The following is a 27,181-nucleotide window of genomic DNA, read 5'->3' as shown; positions in this document are numbered from 1 at the left end:
AACTCCAGTAACTGCACACTGTAGCCAACAATAGCTAGCCTTAGCTGAAGCTAAAGCTACTTATTTGAAATTACTTCCTTACTTAATTTTTATATAGCTGAAAAATAACTATTCCACCTTGATGAACCGACATCTTGGTAATTCACTTTTTTATATTACATAACTAAAATGAATCAGTATCGAAATCCAATCATGATGAAGAAAATAACGATAAAACAGCTAGCTAAGCGGACCTCAGCTGCTATCTCATCTGTTGACTAGTGGAATTCATTTGTTTTGGTGTGGTTATGACACCTTTAATTAACTAAAATAACTAGACACCAATGGCAAAACTGAGATACATTTATCTCTTATACAAGCTATGGACTGTAAATAATCCAAATAAAGTTTATGTTCTTAACACATTTTGTTTGTAAATACTTGTAGTTTTCGCTGAATATCCGAAGTCGACCCTAATGTAGTATCTAGATTTTTTTGGTATTATGTTCTTATTTATTTGAGTGAAATAATCAGTGTAAAACATCATAATTATGTTACATTTTACAAAGATACTACTGCCTTAGTAGGCAACGGCCCTCAAAAAGCATTCAAATAAAACAAAGGGGAACATGACCCATGATGAGGGGTCAGAAACATAATAGTCTTGTTTTAAGCCATTGAATTACAATGAAGCTCTCGTGTCTGCCAATTTAAAATAATTTCCCTTATTAAGGAATTATCTTAATTACTTTAATTACATCACAAGTTCACTTGCTATCCAAATCAAAGTAAAAACTGGATCATGCCAGCAGTAGCCCAGTGCAAGGGGTTCTCTTGTCAACCCACACATTCATTTCAAGCTCTTACTGGTGATGGATGAGGGCAGCTGAGTAGCCAGTGAAAAGTAATACATTTCATTTCATTATAGCTTTTGGCTGTTTTTTTATATAATCGGGAGAAAGTGATGCATGCAGTGTATCCATAAGGGAGAGGATTAAAGACAATAGGTGGAGCATATGAAGAAGTGCTTAAATACAAATTGATTAACCTTGAAGTCAGCAAATGGTGCTTCATAAATGGAAGGAGTAGAGACCGGCTCCTGCAGGGGGAAGCAGAGGAAAAGAGCACAGAGAGCATTCTGAAGGTTAGCACAAGCTGAAGTGGACTGACAGACCACCACACAAATAGAAATCCTAACAGCAGAGCTTGACTGAGGCCTGAAAATATGAGCTCAGTGTGTTCTGAGCTCTAAATATTTCAGTCCAAACCTAAACTGGGATCCTGGTGTACTGCTGCTTGAGGGTCCAATCTGAATATCGCCCAAAAAACTGCTTTATTTGCTGATAAATAGCTACCAAATCAGTATTTTTTAAAGTCTTTTTAACAGCTCAAAACCCAAGTTTAGGTGAGAAATTCAGCCAGACCCAATCCAAGCCCACTGGGTCAGTTCAGATCCAGTCAGGTCCAAATGGATTCAGGCACAAATTTCAAGCCCTACTCAAGAGGACAGAAAAGAGGTGAGCTTACTGCAACAAAAACAACATCTACAGCCAGGTTTATTGTTAGAATTAGCAGAGGCAGGACAAGAGAGAAACATGCAGTTTGTATAATTAGCAGGTTTTCAGCATAGCAGCAGCCACTCATTAACCGACTTGATGTAACACTACGCGCCTTGAATTTCAACAAGACAGGATTTCAAATAATATTGTTAAATGTCCAATAAAAAAGGTGCCGACTGTGCATGTCAAAGCCTGTAAAAACTGAATGCGAGAGCGGGTCCGCATGTTTCAAAGAGCACGTGATATTTTCCCACACTCCGCGTGTTCAATCTGATCTTGATACGATTGTCACTCGCCAGTGATGTCGTTTGCACTCTCAGAGCTAACGCAACACCTCTTCTCATGCCTGTTTAATCCAATATATACAAGCGCTTGACTCAGATGAAAAGGTGGGAAATGATGAAAGCTGTCATGTCTATTCACTTCAAATTCCTTTCATTCCAGTGCCAAACGCGTGCAAGCTCCTAATGATACCAACAGTGAAATGAAAGCAGCAAATCTGACTGTCAGGCACTGAGCTGTGGTGTCTGGCTGCTCGCTGCCTGCTGGGGTTTCACAGTCGGAGGAACCAATGTGTTGTAAAAACTGCTTGGTTTTCTATCCAGGTGAGGTTGAGGGGAAGAAAAAAAAGATATTTATGATTTATTATTACCACTGAACAATCAAGTGGCATTTTATGAATTCTGTTGATGTGAGTTTATCAATTTGATGTAGTTTCTCAATGATCTGTGCCCAAACCAATTCTATACTCCATTTATCTCTAATTTTGGGAGATAATAGCTGTATGTGATAAAGTAATGAATTACAATACTTTTTCACCCTTTGCTTTCACAAATGAGTGACTCCATTTGTAGCATTAGTATGCAATAAATCGTTTGTTTTGTATTTCCACTTTTTGAAAAATGGCATGGAAATACGTGAAAATCATCAGAGCAATGATAATACGTGAGCCTTTCTATTCCTTGGCACACTTTGCCGGGGGAACAACGTGAGCTGGGAGGAAATTTAAGGCTCACAAGTTAACAACTTAAAGACAAACCAACAACCAAAACATTATATTTTTTTCTTTCACAGTCAGTGGTGAGCTGTACTGTACAGATTTGCCAGACAGTGTGGTGTGGTGCATGTTTGGGGTCAATGGGAGGGGAATAAATTGGGGTTGTCATGTAGGGAAAAGTCCAAACTTTTTACAGGCAAATACTTTTACTTTTTTTTTTTTTTTTTTTTGCCACCAAGACGGAGCAAAAGTATCACTCCGCCCGCTCTTCATATAGGCACGTACAGTAAAGATGGATGAGTGTTTCAAGTCACTGAAAACGTAGGAAAAAAAGAAAAATGGCGTGCGAGTCTGTCTGAAGCTCATGCGATGCTTTATTTCCAATGACTGAATAGCAGATGCCAAGCAGAGTTACCGAGTGTCTCTTCTTGGCTGCGTCCAGGCTTGGCTCCCTGCCAACATTTCGGCTGTTCCGCAGTATTAGTCCAGACTCCCTGGCCTTCTGTGTTTTTACTGGCGGGGCTGGAGGAGCCATTTTGGGAAGCGCTGATATCTTTGAGCCGAACGAATGACTCTCTGTGGGTCCTCTACCGAATTGATAGCTATCATCGGGTTGTTGTGATTTTGTAGCACCCTCCAGATCTGCTGCGAAAGCTGGATGAAAGGCAGGAACGTCAGTCCAGCTCATGTCTGAAGATCCCTCTGGAGAGCCGACTGACCAGCGGTATTCTCTTCTGAAGGCTCGCGTGGGCTCGTCCTGTCCTGACCTGTCCCTTTCATCCTTACACGCTATGCTCTTTGACCGCTCTGGCTTAAGAGGAACAATCCTGGTGATTTCCGACTGGTAGCTGCCCGACAGCCGGTGGAGAGACGTCCTCTGACCTCTGTCTCCCAGGACAACCTCAATATCCTCTCCTCCAGAACTGCTGATCTTTCTCTCGTGTGTCCTGACCTGTCGCAGTTTTACCTCTGCCAGCTCTTTGTTGTCAATAAGGCCCTTCCCTCTTACCTTCATCGCACACTCCCCTTTAACACCTGCTAATGAACTATCGTGTTCTACCTTTCCGGGACCATTCACTGACCCTAAATCGATATCCGCTGGCACAACCTGACTCACTTTTTTCTTTACCTGATCTGTTCCTTGAGTGTTGATCTCCCTGTTCTCTCCTATAGATGTATCCTCCTGTTTGCTGTCTTCATAAACACTGACAGACTGATCTGTTCCTGATCCCTGATCATCTTTCATCAAAACAAGTGGAGATGATTCACTATGATTTCCTGTTTCAGACGTTTTTTCTGTGTCTGAGCCCTCGTTTTCTTCTCCAGAAGAATCACTGCCTCCTTTACTGTAGGTGAGCTCTGCAGGCATTCCAAGGTTTAAGCTCTGGGGTCTCCTCTTTTTCCTTGGTTTAGAAGCTGTGCGTTCTTTTACCTGGTGCGAGCCCGGGGCCACATCATTGTTTGCCTCAGGGTCTAAGGCTTCAGATTTGTCTTGAACCAAGTCTGCATTCTCAGGTAATTGAATCAAACTACTTTTGTTAGTGGGCCAAGGCTCAGAGCACACATCTGCCTCTCTGGACGATTTTGTTGATGGAAAATTATCATTATGGCTTTTCGTTTCTTTTCTGTCAGATCCTGTTACCTCAATATGTATCATCTTGGCAACGTCTATCTCTTTTTCCAGCTCCTTTTTCTCCCACGAGGAATCAGATGTGAGAGATTTGTTCTTTTCTTCTGCCTTCCAGTCATGGTCCTGTTGATAAGTTTCTTGTTTTTCAATCAATACCCACTCCTCAGAGCCCTACATGTTGGTATAGATTAAACACAGTTAGACATGCCAAGCACAGCTCCTGCAGATAATGAAATCTCCACAATCATTTCAATGGTCAAGTTCGGGTAAGCATGCATTTGTGTTTACGGATTAATTATACGATATGTGATCGTATGTTCTTAAATAACAGATCAAAGACATATGAGTGATAGTAATGCACAGTGGGAAGTACAATTCACCAAACCACAAATGCTACAAATATGAAAGATAAGGAGTGAGAGATGTGCAACCTCAGGTGAAGTCACCACAGTCTTCTGGACGAAACCCTCAACAGACAGGCTGTTAACAGGGTCTTTTCCCACCACTCGGCCCACCAACTGGCCAACGTGAGGCAGAGGAGAGAGTTAAAAAGAGGAGGAAGAACAGCCATTAGAGCTCAGACTGGAAATAAGAAAGTAGGAAAAGAACAACCATTTCATACAAGAGGGATGACAAATGGTAGTAAACGGGAAAGGCGGAAATAATCTGTGCTAACAGGAGTTATTCTCAAGAAAGTTTTTAATGAAGTTGAAACTAAAAACATGCAATCCCATGTACCTGGCAGCCACTAAATCCACAATACTAAATCAGTAGACATTTGCAATGCAAATATTATTTCTCTAACTACATCAAAGGGTTGAGTTACATTCAATCTCTTAGAAACACTCAAGAACGCCAAGACTTCCCAAGCCTTCGACTGTCAGTCATTTAGAATAATACCCCACCCTCCTTTCCTGGAATAAGACACACGGCAGATTAGATTTTCTCCCACAGACAATGTTTGACATTCTATGGGTATAATCTGATTGTCCTAGACAGCATGAGACACTGTCTGAAGACCCACAAAGACAGATCTATACTATCTGAAAACTGCAATCTATTCGCTATGTCTTCAATAGCGGAATTAACAAAATGTGATCAAAGCTCAAGAGCTGGCATAAAGAAAACTGTGTCTCTGTTAGGCAGTCAAGGAAAAAAGATAACTGATAATTACTGTATTTCTCAAGTGCCTCACATTGAGTAAATCTCAAAAACATCTTGAAGCCAATCTCACTAAGATGCTTCCTTCTGTGCTACTTGTCAATCATCTTCAAATACCTCAGAAATATTGTCTGAATTCTTCTGGCACACAAGAGAAACACATATCTTAAAATAAACTGCAGGGTTTTTGTTTCTTCCTGTAAGCAGTAATATCTTTGCTCAGGAGATACCTGTTTGAACAAAAAATTGTATAACCATAACTACCTTCACCAATCATTCTTATTTGTTCTCTTGTCTCCAGTCATACCGGTGCAGTATATCTTAAGGGTTGAAATATTCAAAGATAATGATAAGAGGACTCTTATCAAAAAAAAACTTGCAAGTGAGACATTAATATGGTCCATTTTGCCTTGAGTCAAACAGCCAAAGGAGGAATTCAACATGACAGCGGCCAGACTGGGACATCAATGCCCTTTAATGGAATGTCAAGCATCAGAGTTCGTTGGATTCGAGACATTGACCACAGTTGACCTGAAAGCCCACACACCCCGACCTCCATCCCTCATCCCCAGCCTTGATCCCCAACTCACAGCCTTCTTCTCTGGCGTGCCGGTTGGGGAGGTCCCTGACAGGTGCTTCTCACGGTTTATCAGCTTGCTGTTGGGCTCTTTCAGGGCTCTCTTCAGCTCGTTGATACTGGCCTGGTGCTTCAACAAGACGTCCTGTGATTTATCCAGAAACTGGGGGGAAACGTATGGAGGAAGACAGACAGAGACAGAAAAAGAAAAGGGCATGCATTAGCAGGATTCTTCATCAGCGGCGCTCATGTCAACACATCACACGCTGCCGTCGGATATGCATAACTGAGTATAAGATAATAAAGCATACACACAGAATAAGATGCAATGCAAATTGCTTATGCTAACTAGAGGTTATGCTGGTGTTTTACCAGTCTGTGCTGTAGCCCATGGAGATATGACATTTAAGATGCTACTGAAACCCACAGAAAACAAATAACAAATAACAGAATTAGTTTCTAAGACACAAATGAAAACAACAATCAAGGCACTCATTACAAAGTATAATAAAAGAATGAAGAAATGAATATGCAACTCCTATTAACTTTGATTGCTGATTAAAATTCTACATTTGTTTGTTTGCATGGTGGAAAGTAATTATGTATTTTATTTAAGTACAGTTCTTGAACATAATTGCCATTTTCTGCTACTTTATGCCCCTGCTATGAAATATCATATTTTCTAGTCCTCTATACCCTTCTGACAACTGTTACTAGTTAGTTTACATGCTCTGATTTCTTATTTAAAATATGTATAATAAGCTTATAGAATGCAATTCATTGCAAAAGATGAATCCAGTGGTTCCTGACAGTTTTGGCAGACAAAGAGTCTCCATATCATGTTTCAGATGTCTATAATCTGTTCCACTGAACCAGCAAGGAGATATTACCCCTCTAACCTTCTCATAATAATGTAATATAGTGGATCATTATGTAAGATATCATTTGTAGAAGAACAACAATGCAGTCAACATTTTCATTCTTTTTTTGTATTGTTTATGGTTCCTTATATTTTCTAGGCCTAAAATATGTTGCACATGTTTTCAAGTATCACCAGCTTTGATTTGTATTGTAGGTTTTCTGAGAACCACTTTGATCCTTATTTACAGAAAACTAAACAGAAGACAGAATAAAGAATGGCCGCATTAAAATAAAGTGCAAATGGAATAATATTCTTCATTACCCACATTTTATAGAAAATGCAGGGAATACTGCTGTTATTTAACTTTAAGTGGTACTTATACTGTAGGCTGTATGAAAGCTAATAAATTCAAAGGAAAGAACCGAACAGAGGAAGATAGACTCTGATCCATATTAAACACCAGCTTTGGGTCACAGGGGGCATTTTTCTGCAGAACAAGTGCTTTTACTTTTGATTCATCAAGTACATTTTGCTGATTATATTAAACTTAAAGTTGTTATTGAGAGTTTTTCCCATTTTTTATCATTACTTTTAGTCAAGTAAATGATCTGAGTACTTCTTCCACCACAGAATAGAGTGCAAAATATCCCAAAATTGAGCTTTACAGGCACTTAGGGAGTAAAAGGGATCATTTCTACCTCATGTCTACAGTAGAGGAATATTTCACCTGAGACTTTCAAAGCTAAATCTTAAAAGTATTCTGCTCATGGCTGGTAGATTTTTCAAATCTCCTAACCATTTCAAAAGATCCAAGGAAATGGATGCAGACAAATCTCAATCTGTAAAAAAAGAATCCCTTAGGAACAGCGGTACACACACCACACAGTACTGAAGGGCTGAAGACCTGTACCTCCTGTTTGTGCCGAGGTGTGGTCTCCTGGTCCAACTGAGAGAGCTGAGTTGGGGCAGGAGAATGGGCAAGCGGGACAGGGGTCGGAGGTGAAGAGTGCAGGGTCAGAGAGTGCAGGAACAAGGTGCAGACAGGATGGTAGAAGGATAGTCAATAAAGGGAAACAGGCAGACTGACAGACTGGAAAGCTTGATTTGGCCACTTGTTACCATGCCAAGACAAAGTTGATCATTTGGATATTATTTGGAAATACATCCCAGGAGACATTTTGGAATTGAACAGATGGTGTGCAAATATAGCACTGAAATACAAGTTGAGTGTTTTTTGAGTTAGTTCTCATAGCTTCTTATTAATTGTGAATCAGGATAGAATTCTCTTTCTTATATAAACTCAGTGTCTTAATTGTGAAAATTCAACTTCAGCTGAACTTTGTCTCCAGTGTACCAAGCACTGTCTGTCAAATGTCTGCTGGGATGCTTAAACATGACAAATACGTTGAGACACAACTTGTGCAGACATCGTTTTTTTTTTCCTGTGATGATATTGTTGACTGCCACACTAAGACAGACAAATACAGTGGAGGACAGACAGAGAGAGAGCGAGATACAACTAGACAAACAGAGGCCTACTTGGAGCGAGAAAAAAAGGATGGATGGACAAAGACAGGTACACAAACAGACAGAGACCAAATCACCGGACAACAAAATACCTCCTGTTTACTGTCAACTGGTGACCCTGCCTCCTCCTTTTGGCCAGCAGGAGTTAAAAAAGAAAAAGGATGTTAGAAACAGAAGACTATCTCAGCACAATGAGAAAGGGGTTAAAAACTGTAAAGCTGTTAGCAGGATTTATGAGCAGTGCAGTGTAAGCATATAAGCCTGAGTGAATAGGAGTGAAAGGAGAAGAGTTAGTAAATGCTAAATCCAGCAAAGCCACCACAGTGTTATGCCCATGCTGGATAAGCCTCAACTGCCCTGAGAAGCTTGCACTGCACCTATTTACAGCAGCACCCCTGAAGTCCCTGCCATCTCCCTGTCCTCAAGTTGACTTTAACCTCTGTTCATCATATTTGTATCTATATATATGTTTGGTACAATTGGAAATTCTTGAAAAGTCGCAAGAAATTTACGATACCATAATTTCTTTCTTTTTGCTTGGAGTGACATTGCCATCATCGTCCTCTTGGTCCTTGTCGTCCTCGTCCTGCTCCAAACTGGGCTCCAGCTCCGTCTCCTGCTCATCCACAGAGGGGCTGTGGAGACGACGCTGTTCACTGACGCTGCGGTGGGAGAGGCCGTCGTGGTTCTCACACATGGCTGATACAGGCCGTGAGAATTCTGCTGGCAACAAGATGCTCAATTATAACAAGAGTTCAACTTATATGGCTTTGTAAAAGCAATGTTTTTTTGAGGAAATGTACTGAATAGCTTGCTTGCTGAGAAACATCTGATATCTGTCCATTAAATATGAAGCTACAGCAAGCAGCCAGCTAACTTAACATTGTATAAAGACAGGAAACAGACACCCTGGCTTTGTCCAAAGACAGAGCTGACTTTAAATCAGCATCTTGTTTGTTTAGGTACAAATCTGGGCCATTAGTTTTTTTTCAATCGAAAAAGAGATTTGAAACTGAAAGTCCTGAAAGTTTTGATATTGAATTTTGAAAAATACAACAAAGTATTTTAAAAAAACAAAACATAATTTTGATTCATTTCTGGAATTATTTTGATCCCAATCTTTTTCTTTTAACTTAGTTATTTCATGGCCCTGAAAAAAAGAAAAAAAGATCTGAAACTTAAAAGATAAGATTTGAAACAGTTAAATAGAAAATTAATTCCAGAAATGAATCAAAATTACATTCAAACTGAAAAAAAAATCACTTTTTAAAAATGTTTGAATACATTGTTGTATTTTTCAATATCAAAACTTGGACTTTCATTTCAAATCTTTTTTCGAATAGAGAAAACTGATGGCCCAGATTTGGCTCCATAGTTTGCCACTATTTTATTCTATACTAAGCTAACCATCTCCTGGCTCCAGCTACATATTTAGTACACCGACAAGAGCAATCTTGTCTAACAGTCAGCAACTAAGCTATATTTCCCAACTTTTCCTTTAAAGGTCCATCTCTGAGATGCTTCTCTTTTTTAAATAGTCTTTAGACCCTCCGTAAGTAATGAGGTTCCTACCTCCATCCAAGCTCCTGGAGAGCAGATACCTCTTGCTGGTGGATCGCTCAAAATGTGGAGCAGGCCGGTCTATAAGAGCGCTGGCCTGCCTGGTTTGAGCCTGCGTCCTTCCGCTGTATCGAAACTTTGAACCCATCACCAAGAAGCCCTTAGGAGGAGGCTCTGGAGACACCAACCTGGGAAAACAAAAACCATCAGAGAATGTTTTTAACCATGTAATGAAAGCAGCTGGACAATAACAGTAGGGCTAGTGCTGGAATTGGAATTGAAAGTCTATTTCAAGCTAGCTTGTGCGTTCACATTTTGCACCTCTGCTCCCAGAGGAAGCCAACACATTAGAAGCATCTTTGGCCAGCTGTTTCTTGCCAGGTGATATGTGATTAAGATTTCCTCAGTGGTTTAGAGCAGCCAGCAGCAGGTAGAAAATGTAATTAAATTTACAACTTAAGACCTTGAGGCTAGAAAAAAAAATCAACTAGATTCACTAGTGTAAGTGCCTCTGGCATCGTTGCTACATTGCTAGCTGTATCATTTATTTGTTGTATGTATGCATTGTTATGTCATGTCGTACCTCCTACATATTCCTCTGAAGCTGAATCAGTATTCATTATAAAATCGCTTGTAAAGCCGAGATGGCCTTGAACGTAATAGCTGTAGAGAGGCTACAGTACATTTAACAAAGTGCTGTACTATGAACTGATGAGCTGTACTCATTGAAATGTTTTGTTTGCCCTGGTTTCTGGTTCTGAAAGGAAACCCTTCTAACCATGAAAGCAGATCAATTCTTACCGGAAGAAGGTGTGATGCTCAATGCAGACCTTCCACAGCCTCTTTGCAGCCCTGTGGTTGGGAAGCTTAAACCCGATAGTGCTTTCAAACTGCTCGTACTGGAGAGGGAAGACAACAGGGAGAAATATGAGGGAAAGTACAGCTGAAGGTGAAGTTCATGTTTTGCTGTAGGCCACCTCAGTACTTCTCGGTGGACCACAGTTTAGGGCAACCGATACATTCATAAAAAAGGCAGTAAAAATACTACCTCATACCAACATGAACACTGAACCCAATCAATAAAGCAGCTATTGTTTTATGCTGGTATTAACACTACTGCCACAATATATAAGTCAAAACATAAGCAAATACTTTTAGAATGGGGATTGTGTTTTGCAATAAGCCCACCACTGCAAATTGGACAAAATGAACAAGATCAAGACAGAGGAAGGATAAATCCAAGGTTCAGACACTGGAAGCAAAAGGGAGGAAAAGTATTTCATGGCTCTATATTTACACTCTTTATCCCTCTATTCTGGCTGTAGCTGCAGCTGCAGCAGCTCTGTTAAAAGGGGCTCTTTATTTGGCTCGATCACAGGCTCACTGTGCGGCTCTGTCACTTGACTGGGCCTGGCCCAGACAGCCTGTCACACTGAGGCTCAGCATGGATGATAAGCTGCAGTGCTGCACAGCACAATGAGGAGGGCTAGAATATAGACCCTGACCATGCAGAGGAGCAAAGCTGGAGGTATAAGGAGGAGGATTTTACAGCCTTCTGCTTAGCACAACTGACCACAATTCCATTTGTGCTGTGGCTTTCAACAGTAACAGCTGTAACAGAGCATCAGCTTTTGCTGTTCAAAAGCCGAAGTCATGTCTTAAGGGAATAGTTAGAAACTTTGAGAAATATGTTTTTCACTTTCTCACAGAGAGTTCGACACCACTCCCATGTCTGTATGCTAAATATGAACCTGGAGCCTGGAGACTGTTAATTAAGCTTAGCATAAAGACCAGAACCAACGGAAAATATCAAGTCTTGCTCAGTACAAAGGAATCCACCTACCAGCACCTCTAAAGCTCAATAATAAATATGTTGTTTGTATGTCCTTTGTAAGTGTAAAAATGACATGTTGTGGTTTTGGGGAGATAAGGTTTCTTTGGCTGGGCGCAACAACTCTCAATCTGGAGTCATCACCATAAGATTGCCGGCCAACCAACAGAGACACCACAAGACTTTAAAACAAAACTTCTATTCTAAGGCTGCTGGCTGTAGCTTCATATTTACTATATACAAATACAATAAGAAAAAAGATATGCATATTTCCTAAAATTTCAAACTATTCCTTTGAGAGGGTACACTAGTGTGTTAATATTACATTTCAATAAAGTTGAGGAACTTGTGAGAGATGGTTTTTAAAAAAGAATTGTCAAAAATGGTCAGCAGAGGCTTAGATATTCAAAACTTTTAGTTCCCAGTATGAATCAAAGAAAAAAAAAACAGTGAATCCAATATTAACACTCAATAGGATCTCTTTGCTTGACCCTTCCTGCCTGGTTAACACTCAGGCCTATAAAGTTCCACAGCTGCAAACTATTATGCAGGATTTCTGTTATAGATTGGTAGTGTCTATGGGCTGGGGAAAAAATGGATTTTTATATGCAGGCGTGGACAATTCTGCATTGATTTGCAAAAGTTGATTTTCTAAATGTAACATAATGTTGACAGAAAGAAAAAGGTGGAACTAAACTGTGAGGGCAGTGCAGCACCCAGACAGTCTGCAGCATGCACACAGTAGAGTTTATCTTCACAAAAGTCAGAAAGCATTTAATGACTAAATCATGACCTTTACGAGAAGAACTTTAAGTGTATTGTAAATGGGCTAGCGTTAGCAGAGTGGAGCAGCAAACAAACAAGACTGACTGACCGACACACAACAGCATTAAACAACTTAAACCAACTGTAAGGAAAAGAAAATAACTCGTTGCTCAGCCTGATTCACCTCAACAACCCTGCACCCACTCAGCATCTTGAACAGCGCTGTCTTTTCCCCGAGCTAACAGTTCAACAGAGAGGCTGTTCTCCACTGCTGGAGACATGGCATTAATAACACAGCCGAGCACTCCACCTCCCCCTCAGTTTGTTATTGTCATACAGGCAGGAGGCGGTAAGATGCTTTCCAATGAATTAATTAATTAATGCAGTTAACTTCTTAAAATAAAAAGGCTGCAGACTATTTGTCTTATCTGCCAGTTATGTGTAATATTGTATTTTAGTGGACTAAGAACTGAGAAAAAATCATGTCTATAAATTAAAAATGTTGAGACATCAAGATGCATCTATAATCGATTTATCATTGCATGTATGATGTATAAAATAGATGGAGTGCTGTTTTAATTATCCATCATCACTGCGTACCTCTCCAGGTCGTATCTTGATGTAGAAGTTACTCCTCTTATAGGAGATTTTAAGAATCTTTGGCCAGGCAAAGCGGTTGATCCTCAGCCGATCACGGTAAATCAGCAGGCCGTTGGCACAGACACCCAGCATTATGTCGATCCCTTCAGAATCCTGCAGTTGAAAAAGGGACAGCAAAGAAGCAGAAATGTTTCATGAGCATCCTTAAAAAACAACTTTCACGTAAATTAAAAAAACTGAAGAAACAACCAACCTTAGCATGGTGAAGGTCTACCCCGTACATTGACAGTTTCTTTGCATTCTCCAAGAAGTTAATTTCAGCCTCTGCTGGAGTCATACCCCTGAAGGCAGAATAACAATAATATCTGTAGCCAACACCAACAGGCCTTCTTAAATAATACACCAATAATCTTTCACAGTGGGAGCAGAACTATCTTGGTAATATGTCTCATATATTCAACTCTAAATTCCAAGCAGTACGGTTGGGCGTATGCCAACAAACAATGCCAAACTAGAGTGTGGTTAAGACCCTCAAACTGACAAAAGTGTCTTGCATTGGCAAGACTCATACTGTGTACATCTCAATGACAGATGGTAAAGCAATTTGATGGCATCCATGAGCTGGAGCATTTCAACACAAGGGGAGAACTCATCAGCCTATCATCCCAAGAGACTTGTGGATAGATGAAATCTGATTGAAAAAAAACTGTGTGTGCAGTAGTACTTGTAGTTTCGGTGGAGCTCCATCACCCTCTCCTCCAGCTCCCGAGTCTGATTGGGGGCGAAGCGAAAATCGTTGACGTAGTCGGAGCCGTGGTCTTCCTGGTCGTAGTCGCCCAGCTCGGCTTGAACGCTGTAGGAGCCCAGGAGGGCGTGAGTGACGAACGAGCACGGCAGTCGACCTGACAGCATGTCATCCCTCAGCTGCAGACACAGGTAGTATCTGTCAAATGAGACAAAAGGGGGGTTGAGGAGGGTGGGTGTTGGCAGTTAAACAATCCTGAGCCAAGGCAAGCTCCAACAAGTATTCAGTGCAGTTAATCCATGGCAGTTAGTAGCATTCCAGGTCTAATCCTCGAAAGGAGAGAGGGATTTGGTTTGCTTTGACACAGGGGCAAATATGCCATGTAAATTTTTATAATATGTTTCTATAAACACATCTTTAACAACATAAAAAAAGCAAATCATCTGGAGAACTGACATGCGTGAGCTTTTCTCCTTTGATTAATTCTGACAGCACAGCCGGAGGAGTTACAACTCTTTATATTGTAAGAGTGTGTGTGGTAAAGATGTATTCTACCTGGTAATATCCTCAGTGAGCTGAGAAGGGTCTGGAGGGTAGAACTTGACAGCGAAGGCAAAGTGCCAAGGAGAATCTGCGGAGAGATTAAAAAGAGAGCTGAGAGGTTAACTACCATGTAAGGCTTAGGAAAATTGTATAAAAATGTAATTAGAAATGAATGATGGAAGTGTATTTATTAGGTTAACACAGAACTTTTCATTAGTTTGTCTGTCAGAAAATCAAATTTTACGATTTTACTAATTAAACCGTGCAATATTTATCATCTCAGCTACTTGGAAAAGACACTCACTTCGCATCTGCTTCTTGATCTCCTTGGAGGGGTCCAACCAGTTCTGAAAGACAGAAGGCAGAATTCACACAGGGCAGACTGGAAACATGGCTAATGCTCTCCCCAGTATCACATTTTGCTCTAATTGCCGTCAGTGTTCCTAATGAAAGCTTCTCCATATGGTTAAATAAAGAAACGGAGCTTTCCTGTGCTGAGCCTTTCAAACATGCAGAGAGCAGATTTAATTCAAGCATCTGTTTCTTCATTGTGTAGTAAAATCACTGGCAGCCGGTTACCTATCTGATCTCTTAACGCCTGAATCCTGCAGTGAGTCGCTTAACCAATAGGGGAGCCATTTCTGATTGGGTGCATCTCATCAGTGGCGCGGTGAACATTTCTCTCACTTGTAACAGAAGCTATAAATCATGCTGTTCAGAGGCACACAGCAACACACTGACAGCAAGTAATGAAATATTTCCCTCAAGTGTTCTTACCAACAAACACCATCAAACAGTTTGTAAAGATTTCTCCAGAAAAAGAGAGAACAAAAAATGATAACTCAACTTATTTTTAGTTTATCTTTGTAAAACATCTGTGAGTTCCTTGAAAAGCACTACATAGAATCATAATGATGAAAATGATGATGATGTATTACTGACAGCAATGATAATAACCATGTCTGTGCCACATTTCAGCAACATCCAATAACTGTCAAAACACCTTCAAAACTTGTCAGTCTTTAGGATACACGTGATTACCAACATTTGTGCCATCTTGCAAATGTTGAGATATTTCCCTGAATATTTTTTATTTTTTTATTTTAACCTGCTAATGGTGCTAGAGCAAAGATCAGGGTAAGACCAACATCATTAGGGTCCATCAGCACCTGTCATATTTGCCAATCCATTGAATAGTTAGTTGAGATATTCCACTACTGTTCAAATCAAACAGGTATTGTATAAAATGTAATTAAAATGAATCATGAAACTAAAAGAAAACAATAAACAGACAAGTTTACTTAATTACAGTAATGGGAGATAATATCATTTGTCAGTTTGATCCCTGCACACACATGAGAACACATCAGCAGGTGTTGAATGAATGCAACACACAGTAGTTTTGTGCTGCCTGTGGTGCAGAGAGCTGACAGTAATCTGCACTAACCTGAATACAACACAGCAGCTGCTTGTTAATGTCTGAGTCTGTTGGGAAACTGGTACCACATCACTCAGAGTGGAATCAGGAGCATGAAAGGTTGATACAGCAAAGAACAAACCCGTGGCCGTGGTGGGCAAGCTGCAAGCATCTCTGGCAAATGTAAGCTGTGCCTTTGCATACACACACACACATGCACCACGCACCCACGTACACAGGCACAAATACGCATACTCCAGTGTTTAATCAGGCTGCTAAAGACTTTAATGAGCCACAGGCATTTATCGCCCCCCTGAATCCATCTTGTATCAGCCAAGGCCAAAGAGCAGTCAATTAGTAAGGCGTTCTCTGCCGCTTTGCTTTTCTCTGCAGAAAACAGAACTTTTTTTTATCACTGACTGTTCGAAGTTTGCCTCTTGCTTGGTTCATAAAGCAATCACACGGAATAAATGTTCTCCCGAAGAGCGAAGATTGAATCCACTCTCTCCCAACTGAGACAGAAAAAAGGGCATCTGAAATGACATTTCAATTCTCAGGCTTGTTTGGACTACCAATCAGCAATGACCCCAGACAGTACGCTCAAGCTGCGCTCTGATAAGCCTGTCTTTGATGAGCCTGTCATATTGATCTAAGCCGTAGCCTTACCTGCACTCAAAGAGAGAAAATATTTGAACCTCGACGCCAGTTTACCTCTGTGACACCTCAGTTAACGTGTCTATATGGGCCAAGATCATACTCCATGCAAAGCCTCAGCCGTCACACAGGCATCAAGACCCAACATGTGAGCTGATGAAGCATGCACAAGCTGATGATGGTGACAGAGGATATGCTCCAGATGTTTAAAGGGACTTAGTCTTGTCATCTTTCTTATCTTCAAAAGGAGGTTTCTCTGTAGCCTGTTGTGAAATCACATACCTGTCCTAAAGGGATGCTTGCATCAGTCAAAAATCCAAAACCCACATCTACCAAAGAGCTCTCATGTGAGTCGACAGCGAGCATCCATCAGTTCAGTGTGGATTACATAATTACGTGATCATAAGCCCGGCCTGTGCACACTGACAAGTCAACAAAGATCAGAGGGAAATATCTCAAGACCTTCTATTTGAAATGTCAAAATGATTTGTGAGCTGATTGGAGTTTAATGTATGTACACACTTATCAGAAGCAGAAATAATTAAACCTCAGAGGACAGAACAAAGAAGAACAGTGTTTGAGACAAAGTCAAACTAAACCATACGAGGAGCGAAAGATAATACAATGAAGCTTAGAGGGTAATTTCAGCAAAGAAAAACAGTATTATTTCTCACTTATGTCTAATAGGCATACAGATAGTTTTGGCTTTATATGGCTCATGTCTGTCTTGTTGCGCAGAACTGTCAGAACACTTTCCATATAAAATATAGGCACATTTCTTCAAAATAAAGCTTTTATCAACACTGTTCAAAGTCCAGATTTTTAAAGCTGTACTGATCAGTATTTTTGTATAAATAATGTGGTTTCAATGACTAAATGAATGTGAAAAGATGATCATGGTGAGAGGCCCACATATGATTATCACCCAACTCTGCAGTAGGATGTATTTCTAAATAATAAATGTAATATTTCAGAGTCAAAACATACATAAAATAAATGCATTTATACCACCAGCAGTAAGTGAGTTTTTTCTGTAATTTGTTTTGGTAAGACTGACCTTCCAACACCTTTGCTGGAGGACAAAAAAAACACACTTTAGTCATACTGATTACATTAGCTAGTTAGCCTGGCTGACCTTCAACTAAAAACCTGCCTATGGCTACAGGCTAAAGGTAAGCTAGCCTGCTCACCCTCCAACTCCTGGTTATGAAAGAAAAAAATGCAAGAAGTTGTCTCCATAGTCAGTTGGACCAAACTTTTCTTATTATCTGTTTTCTTGATAAACTGTGGCTCGTGGCTTCGGTCCATGGAGGTTTAACTCAACCAATGAGATTATTTCTGCCTCCAGAACAACTCTGCCTCTGAGAAATATTTGTATAACTAAGTTTATAATATGCAATTGGCAAACAGTAGATGAGACTTTTTTTTCATCTTTTCTCAAACTGCACAAGTTTTTCAATTGCCTCTTGTCCAGACTGAGCGTGGAAATTTCCATTTTCCATTCATCTTTGAATGATGGATAGCGTACCCCTGAGAGAGCCGACCCAGCCAACAAGCGAGAGGAATACAGATCGTTCTGTGATCCCCATATTTATGCATTGAAATTTCCCACAATGCCATTGTGATACAAAAATTCACTGACCTTCTGGGTGTCTGTGTCGGCAAAGGTCAAACCATAGTAGTCCTTCTCCAGCAGGTTGAGGTGCTCACAGACCATGTCCATCAGGGTCTGTCCTTTGGAGTGTTTCTGAAAAGATAATCATATGTCACACAGCTGTGGTAAAAAGGTAAACAACAATATAGCAGAAAGATTCTCTACTTTCTTAAGTACCTTATCTACTACCCGCAGTCCTTTTCTATTGGCGAAATTTGGCTGTCTAATATCAGAACTCATTACACAGCTGTGCTTGTCAAGATTGCTTTCCTGTTCTCTAGTTCTGCACACAATAAACATCTCAGCCATTTGGTGTTGTGTCACAGTCGGTGTGCATCAAACACTTGACGGGAAAAATGGACCGTGAATCGCTGAGTATGATGAACCCTGCAGTGTCATCTTGTGTTACTGTGTGGTTCACCTGTCTCTCTGTTTACCCTGCAGGTGGATTGTTAGTGTAACCTGGAGGGCCCCAGTGTGGTCCCAGGTGCCTGACTGCAGGACAGCTCTCTCTCTCTCTCTCTGACTCACTGCCATTCTGCTGCAGGCACCCATTTGTTTTGGTGCTTTAGTTCTTTGCTTTTCACACACACACACACACACACACACACACACACACACACACATTCTCTACTCATGCATCACATACACTACAAATATCCACTGATTTCCTCACCCCACACTGTTAATATTTAGTTAACTCTATAATGTGGCTTAATACAGTCTCCTTTATTAAACTTTAATAGTGTGTCTCCCATTTGCTGTGGTCAAAGTGCCAAGTCATTACAATGGCAGACTGACTGGTCTGTAAAGTAGGCCAAAATTTCTACTGCTATTGATAGACAGAGGTGAAGGGGAGCGTTTGAGCAACATTTTCTTTCACATTCAAGCGACAAATTTATGTTTTCACATTCAAGGGAGAGTTTTCATGTGGATTTTTTTGATCTGCTAACACTAGAATGCACAAAAAAAAATTTTCCTCACAGTGAAGGAGCCTTAAACTGTCATTATATATTATATATATAAAAGCATTGATGCAAGCAGGTTACCACAAATGAAAAGGTGGAGATGAAAACATACTGAGGAATATGGCTGATGGCTGATATTTAAGCACTTTAATGCCTTATTTTTCTTCTTTTATGCATTTACGCATTATAAATGAATAACTGAAATAAAAACAAAGTCAAAGTCTTTTCAGGTAAAGTGTGGCTCGTTAGCACTGGATCCATTTTTACTCATTTCTAATACATCTAAGAGAAACACAAGATGAAATATTAAAACACCATCATCAATTCATGCACGTGCTCGTGTGCTACTGTTAAATATAGCAGAAGCAAGAAGAAGTATTTCATGTTCAGACCTAACACTGAGCCACACGTGCACAGTATTATACTCTCACAACCACAGCACCTCCTCCCCTCCAGCCTAGTTTGTGACAAGGAGATGGAGCATGCAGTTGCCAGGGAAACAGATGCAGTATTATCCTTCCGCTGTCTTGTTTCTTAATATCTCAAGGGCTATAAGGTTTGAAAACAAAAAGTGTTTCACCCTTGCCTCATTATTGGTGAAAGGATGGTGGAGCAACACTTGGGAAGTGCTTAGAGGCACTTATCATGTCAGAAGGTCAGGTCGTCAATGGCAACATCGACTATGTAAAGAAAGCACACACTGAATGACAGCTGTTTGATGCCTGCCAGGAAACTTAACAAATGAAATAATCAGGTGGAATCTTAATAATCCATGACTGAAGTGATCCAGTCTATTCACGCTCAGCTCTGGAGAAGTTAAATATTCAGCTGTACAATAATGATGTCACCTGAAAGGACACGGAAAACCCCAGGACAGAATCTTGGCAGTGTAAAAAGATAACTAACCAGGATGAAACACTCAGAATAGCCCTGTTCTACACATCGGCCCAGCCAGGCTTGAAGATGCATAGTCAGGCAGATTACACCCCAGTGAGCAAGGGAAGGGGGGTGGTATGTGAGGGAAGCGGGGAAGGGCGTGGTGTGAGGGCATCTTCTGCTTGAGGACCACAGGGAGACTCAGCCATGCATCCATGACAAGAGACTTAATTATCCCATGAATGTAGCACCTCCTCCAGGGAGAGGGCTCCCAAAGTCTGGCCTGCTTTCTTAACAACACTGTTATTACCAACTCCTGGAGCATCGGGGAGGCTCGGCTACAGCAGGAAAGAAGTTCCATCCTGGCAATTAAAGACATGAAGTGAAAGCCCAGTCCATGACCTGGAGGTCTGAGGTTCTCACTAAACTAAAATGTTTTAAAAACAAGGGCTGACAGGAACCATAATGCAAACCATTGTTGCAGTGTGGAAAAGGCCCAGAGGTATTTTAGAATATTTTCATTTTCATTTTTTTATTCAGAGATAGGCCAGTGCAGGCGTAACATTCCTCATATTCTTACCTCACACACTCACACATAAGAAGCACACTCACCCTCCCCTCCCCATCCCAAACACCACCACAACAAACAAAGTTTCACGCACTTGTGCATAAGTATCCTAAGGGGTGGCTCATAATAACATTGCTCTTCTATTTTCTCCTTGGCTGCACCTGGCTTGTGACCATGTAATAACTATAGATTTCCTAACTCGCACTTAGCAGTCTGTGCTGAGGGCTTTTATTGGAGAAAAGGGAACATCCTGTGACTAATCAGTAGCGCTCGGTCTCATCTGAAGATTTTTAATGCCTGTACCAACTCAATGCTAAAACCTTAGTTTGGGGAGTACAAACACCCTTTTCATTGAGTAAACACAGTATATTATACCACTCAGTGATTCAGAGTTAAATGGGCACTCCACTGACCTTATGCATAAAGATCAATAAACTTTTCAAATGCACTACCTATGAAAAAAACTGCATAATATATTTTGTGTTTCAGAGGAGCTGTTTTTGAAATTCTGAGGAAATAACTTGATGATGTATCAAGCTAGCTCAAATTGAGCTTGAGACTTCAAACAACAGGAAGTCTGTGTTAAGACCTTTGGACATAGAGTTTGAAAGATGTAGGCATTTACAGGGATGGGAGGGTCTAACTGCTGCGTTCCATTTACCTCGGAAGTTGGAAGTCGGAACTGGGAATGACGTCACACCAGAGTTTGAAAACCAGTTCTAGCCAAGTTAGCCATTGATAGCAATACCAGTTGATAAAAACGCATTTCACTGTATTTTGCTCATACAAACAGCGTAGCAACATGTCCACAGATAGAAATTGGACAGTGCTGTGTGTATGACTGATTTAATGAGACACAAATAAGAAAAAACTGCTAATAAACAGGATATTAATACAACTTTCACACTGTTGATGTACGGGGCTACCATCTTGGATTTTGAGGTCGGGGCTGATGAGGTACATCTGACTTTCCGAGTCGGAGATCTGACTTCAAAGGGCCTTCAAGTTGAAATTTCTGTCTGGGAACTTGGAAATTGTGACTTTTGAGTACAACTGGAACGCACCAAAACAAAAGTTTTATTGCGCTGCATTATGGGAATTGCAGGATCCAGTGTTTCTGGTGCTTAACCCAAGCTTAAGAAAAAATTTCAGGATATCTATAATATTTTAATATATTTCTACACCTGTCTCTAGTGAGTGCATCATCTTAATGAACAACCAATGCATCAAAATTGGAGTGCACAGGAGGTAAGGAAAAGAAAAATATATAGTTTTAGCATTTCTAAGATCAAGATTGAACATGAGCATGGACAACAAGTCCTTACAGTGCGCAGAAAAACTGGAATTTGAATCCCATGACAACCAGGCAGCTCCATCTGCTGAGCAAGATTGTGTGTCACGCTCCAGTGCAGATGGTAAATGGACCATGTGGGTGACATTATTTTGTCAATTTCCTGATTTAGATCAGAAAGATCTGATGAATAAGCAAGCATAAGGATTTGAGTGTTCAATGTTTACTCACCAAGTTCACAGGAACACTTAAGACTGTGAGATGTGGCCACACCCAATTACAGGGAAATATGACGCATACTTTCACAAATAGTCTTATTGGCCATGAACAATAATTAGAAAAGGAAATGTTAATTGGTACAAGAGACTGCTGTTCACCTCAAAATTAGTTTCCATCTTAGAAAAAAGGTAATAAAATATTGTAGCAGTAATTTGTAACTATTTGAAACAAACTAAGGCAAACCAAGTCTTCCTGCCAATAAGGGCCCCAGATCAGAAAACACTCATGTAGAATGTTTTGGAAGGCAATTACAACCAACCGATTTTGTCGAGATTGAAATTTCACTGGTGCGAACAGCAAAGATTGATCACAGTTGTCACACAATCTTCCTCAGCTGATTGGGTTTGCACCAGTTATAATGGAATTGTAGATGTTCAAAATGAGGAACGTGTGATACAATTGAAAGCTCCAGAACAGCTACTAATGGACCTTGTGGTGGGATTGATTCGTCAACTACACATTTTTTTAACACACTTTTTGACGCTCATTACAATGGACGCATTTCGGGAGGTACTCAAAAAGTGTCGAGGTTCAATATTGGGCACTACATATGAGCATGGACAGCATGTCTCCAGTACTGTGCAGCATCAGACAGAGGTCTTGTAGAAGAGAGGCACAAGCAGGATACTGGAGTGTGACACAGGCAGACTGCCATCAATTAGCCCAGACAGAAGCCTGATAGAACTCTGCTATCTCAGGTCCAGAGACAGCAGCCCTGGAGTTGGATGTCTAGATACATTCTTAGTGAGCTAAATCTAAAGTTGGACCTAAAGAAAAAAAGCAAAGTCACTTCAGCAGTTAAGTAATTAAATATGAATTCCTTCCTCCACAATCTTGCAAATATTTTAGAGGTAAAATATAGAGCTGTTCTGCCAGTTATATGCTGCTATAAGTTACAACCGAGTTGTTTTTTACGTGCATTTATCTATACCAATGGACTTTCATCTATTTCTTCTCTCCTCTTTTAAACATGCTTTCAGTTTCCCTTCACAGCAAGTTAATATCCTATTTCAAACAGCCAGGGTAATGACCATATATATCTATGTGGAATGAAGACTTTCATATGGCACTATTGTTTATTTTTTTATTTTTTTTGTGCCACTGTGTATTAAAAAAAACAACATTGCTTTGACTTCACCCCCCCTGGTGTGCTCTCAGCGTGGCACCCTCTCTGTTATTCTCTGTGCCTGTTTTTATCCACTCTTTGCAGCACTGTACACCACACACAACTGCCCACAGAGGAAAAATAACAACAAAGGAGGAAAAAGGGAAGAAAAGAATGTTGCTTTTCAACCGTTTCGCTCAAAGCATGTTCAGGCTAATTCTAAAAAAAAACATGTTTTGGCAAATTGTTTTCCAGTCACCCGTACCTCCACTTCTCCTTCATAGTCGGATGAGTCCAGCAGGGTCACTTTGAAGGGGGCGGTTTTAAGTCGTTTGGAGCCTTTCTGAGGAGATTTGAGATTCTTGTTTGGGGACATCTTCTCAGACATGTCATCTGTTTCCCTGTGTTCGTCCAGATGCTTGGAGTTCTGTTCCTTTATATGTGAAGAAAAACAACGTGAAACAAAGGGAGTCAAATAATGTAGTGGTGGATTTCATCTTTCAATCATGATACCTGCATGACTTTAAAAATACTTTGAAGTAGCATATCAGCACAGTGCCACAAAAACAAATTCTTTAGCAAACACTTTCAGCACTATTTTTCACATTACATTATCCCTCCTGGATGAACATCATAGTGTTTGGCTTTAGTAGCCTGAGTGAAAATCAGTGGTGCAAAATCAGCATTGGCACGTCTGCTAATTAAAATACTGAAAAGCTTATAATATACTGTAGATCTGCTCCAACTCCCAGTTACTAGATTTATCATTGAAATACAAGACAAAACAGACATCAGACATAAAACCAGTCATGTGTGATAGTATCACTGTATTTCAAAGATAGTCTCCATATCCTATACAACAAAGACTCTGTTTCAGACAAGGCCTAACTGTTGCAACATCAAGTAATACTGTAAGTTAATGAATCCAGAAAAAAAAGCCTTCATAATCACTGTCATCTTCATTATCTACAATGCCCAAAGGCTTGTTTTTAAGGAGGCGATGTGAACAAATGAGCCCGGTTTCTTCTACAGTTGGCTCAGCTCAGGAGAACAGCAGATCAGGAGTGGTACTTTAGAAAGCCAATTCAGCTCCTGCAGTGGCTTTTAAATTAAAAGCTAACATTCCCTGTAATTTCCTGTGTTTTGCCTTCACATAACCACCAGGAAATCAGTCTGTGGTTTCTGCAGCGTTTCGCCGACCTGTTTGGCCATCTTGTTGTCCGAGGCTGAGTCCTGCATGGCTGCCGCTGCCCCCTGCCTTCTGGGAGGACTCCTGTCTCTGCTCTCTTCACCTCCGACTCAGGGCCTGCCTCTGTTGCTTCAGCAAAGTAACACCAACCTGCGGGGGGAGAAATGAGAACACAGCAAATATTTTAAGTCCTGCCTGGTTGTCTCATCTGAGTAGAGCCGTCACTTCAAAAACGTCAAACGCGTTTCTGCTTTCGGAATCAAAAGAGAGGATATGACAGCGGGAGAACACGGGTGCATTCACCCTCAAACAATACCAGGACTCATCTTTATTACAAATTCTGAAAGCTGCATCGTCTTCATGCAACAAAATTCTCCACGGACTTAATTCACCTTGTCATCAAGGACATTTACTTTAATTATAAAATCCCTCACTGAGCCAGATAATGATCATCTATTTAAGCAAGTCAAGCTCTGGCAGTAAGGATGATGATTACCAAAAAAAAGAAAGAAAGAAAAAAAAGAAGTAGTGAATCAGGCCATGAGCGCTACCATCGCTCCTCATGATGATCAATAGTGGATTCTTTCATTCAGGACGATGTTAAAGCAAAAAGACTGTCAGTCTGTATCACTGCATGGTGCAATGGACTGTGTGGTTGACTAAAGGGCATATCATGTAGTTGAATGACTTCTTTGATTTCTCTGATAAAGCACAAATTTCTTTACAATAAAGAGCTGCTGTTATTAATCAGTGACACATAGGTGCGTACAGTGTAATATTACAGTGCAGACAGGTGCTTTGTTAGAGTTGTGTGGGTTTGTTATGCATCATAAGTATTTCAGTTATTTTGTGATCAAGTGTTGTAATTTCTTTCTCTGTGCAGCCACTTCCCCGCAGCCCGCCTCCTCTGCTTCCACTTCAGTGCAGTCAATACGCTTGCTTCGAGGTTTTAACCGTTTAGTGCAACTATTTAAATTTGAGTTCTGGCACCGTGGCTCTCTAACAAATCTGAGCAAGCAGATAGACTGTCCCTGATCTTGTAAACACTCCAGTGGAAGAGCCTTGAGATACACAGCATTTAATGAATGTGAACACATTTTAACAAGAAAGATTCACGAGTGACAACTAAACAGCTAAGGATGCTGGGGTGAGTGGAGGGAGGTAAAGCGAGGATTCGGAGCTGAGTGTTGTTGTGGGCAAAATGGATGAGTGCAAAACTTTTATATTTAGAGACATAGGTTGTGGACGTATGTGATTGGAGGGTTTATGGAACATCATTTTATGAGTTCCTGAGTTCCTACTGTCTGAATAACTGCAAGACTCCATTTCTACATTTTCCAGCAGATCAGCTGGTGCTTGTAGGTTATAGGTGCAGGTGGAGAATGAGTAGCCTATGGAGTATGTTATCGACTTATCGCACGATACCGAAAATGTCTATATGTGGACTTATCGTATGATACATGGACATGAACTTGATCATTTTTTATACCTCAATATTGCCACACTTCACATTAGCAGCTAAGAGGCTATTATGTCACATTGGTTAAGCAAGTAGTGTCCTCCATTCCTCACTGTGTATGTACTGAGTGGAGACTGCAGAAGAATTAAAGGTAAATAACTCTGTCCCCAAACATAATGAAGTCTGTGTTCAACAGAAGTGTAACGCCCACTCTCCAATCCCACCCCCCATCTCCCCTTGCTTTATTCTGCTATTATATTATCATTTTATCAGTAGTTTAAAATGATCTTTGAATTACAATAATATCATTTATCACGATTATTTCTGAGACAATATATCGTCCAACTACAGTAGTTATCATGACAGGCCTAAAGGTATGTATCATAAACACATTACTTACATGTTTACAACGTCTTTGTTTATAAGTTTTGTGTGCTACTTTATGCTCTTGTTTCGCCAGTGCAGATGTATATTTGATGTCTCAGGAGCCCATGTGAGCTTAGATACTTTATAACACAGAAATAAAAATCACATTGTATTGCATTATATTGCACGCTACTTGGGAGAAACCCGCGGTTCAACCTCCCCCAGAATGCATCTCTCCCTAGTCTGTGCAAAGTGGGGAATTTTTTTTAAAAAAGGAAAGAAGAGACAAAAGAAGCCTTTGCTGTGTGCTTCTGAAGACACAAAAAAGCAGAAATTCACTGTGAATAATACGGATAGTTGAACATTTTCTGCTCCATTGTGGAGACGAGATTGTCTATTTTTGTCCACTTATCCAAGTGAGAAAAAGAAGAAAAAGAAGCTCCCCAAAATGCCAGACACTCTGTGGACGGATATTTTTGTGATCCAGGCTGGATTTTCTTTATACACACTCAGTAGATTCCCCAGAAGATGAAAAAGATGTTCATGATCCTGGAACCTGTTCTTCTTTGACCTCTTATAAAAAGGACGACAAGGCGTATAATGTGTGAGTGTATCCACAGTGGGATCTGATCTGCTCAACATAATACCAGTGTATTATATCGCTCCCCTGACAATACCCCAGGACCTTGTATATAATCCAGTCACTTTATGACCCTGGAGGTCTCTCCGCCCCCACAAGCTGCAAACCATATCAACATAATACACCTGGGGGTTTGTGGGCAATCATGGCTGACGACTGAGGCGGGAACACAACCAGTTCACACCGGTTCAGAGAAGAGACAACCCCCCTCCGACTCCTAGCCGGGGGAAGGTCTTGACTTATAGTAAGTGGTTAAAGGAGTGTGAACACCCCCAACCCTCACTCCTCCTTCCTCCTCCTCCTCCTCCTCCTCCTCCTCTGCTGCGCTATCACAACTGTCCCATTACTTACAATCACAGTGATTTGACAGAAATAAATT

At 40.5% G+C, this 27,181-nt stretch overlaps 1 protein-coding gene across 2 annotated transcripts in view; it reads right to left on the bottom strand.

Annotated features, from left to right (window-relative positions):
* LOC128355562 (band 4.1-like protein 1) overlaps positions 1-27,181 on the bottom strand; it is a 75,521-nt gene that overhangs the window by 11,187 nt on the left and 37,153 nt on the right. Inside the window, exons 2-14 of one of the 2 annotated variants that reach the window (XM_053315859.1) lie at positions 24,349-24,487; positions 23,414-23,581; positions 18,050-18,154; positions 14,641-14,683; positions 14,349-14,424; positions 13,773-13,991; positions 13,302-13,389; positions 13,049-13,201; positions 10,654-10,751; positions 9,865-10,040; positions 8,810-9,012; positions 5,917-6,066; positions 1,028-1,078 (exon numbers count right to left, since the gene is read on the bottom strand). In XM_053315859.1, coding sequence (XP_053171834.1) covers positions 1,028-1,078; positions 5,917-6,066; positions 8,810-9,012; positions 9,865-10,040; positions 10,654-10,751; positions 13,049-13,201; positions 13,302-13,389; positions 13,773-13,991; positions 14,349-14,424; positions 14,641-14,683; positions 18,050-18,154; positions 23,414-23,581; positions 24,349-24,387 — 1,569 coding nt within the window. In that variant the 5' untranslated portion in view covers positions 24,388-24,487. The remainder of the gene's footprint in view (positions 1-1,027; positions 1,079-5,916; positions 6,067-8,809; positions 9,013-9,864; positions 10,041-10,653; positions 10,752-13,048; positions 13,202-13,301; positions 13,390-13,772; positions 13,992-14,348; positions 14,425-14,640; positions 14,684-18,049; positions 18,155-23,413; positions 23,582-24,348; positions 24,488-27,181) is intronic. The other variant, XM_053315860.1, reaches the window with a different exon arrangement.

This window comes from Scomber japonicus, chromosome 3 (assembly GCF_027409825.1).
Source record: "Scomber japonicus isolate fScoJap1 chromosome 3, fScoJap1.pri, whole genome shotgun sequence".
Classification (NCBI taxonomy): Eukaryota; Metazoa; Chordata; class Actinopteri; order Scombriformes; family Scombridae; genus Scomber; species Scomber japonicus.
The sequence above is the reverse complement of the archived record's forward strand: the minus strand, read 5'-3'. Positions and strand labels throughout refer to the sequence as shown.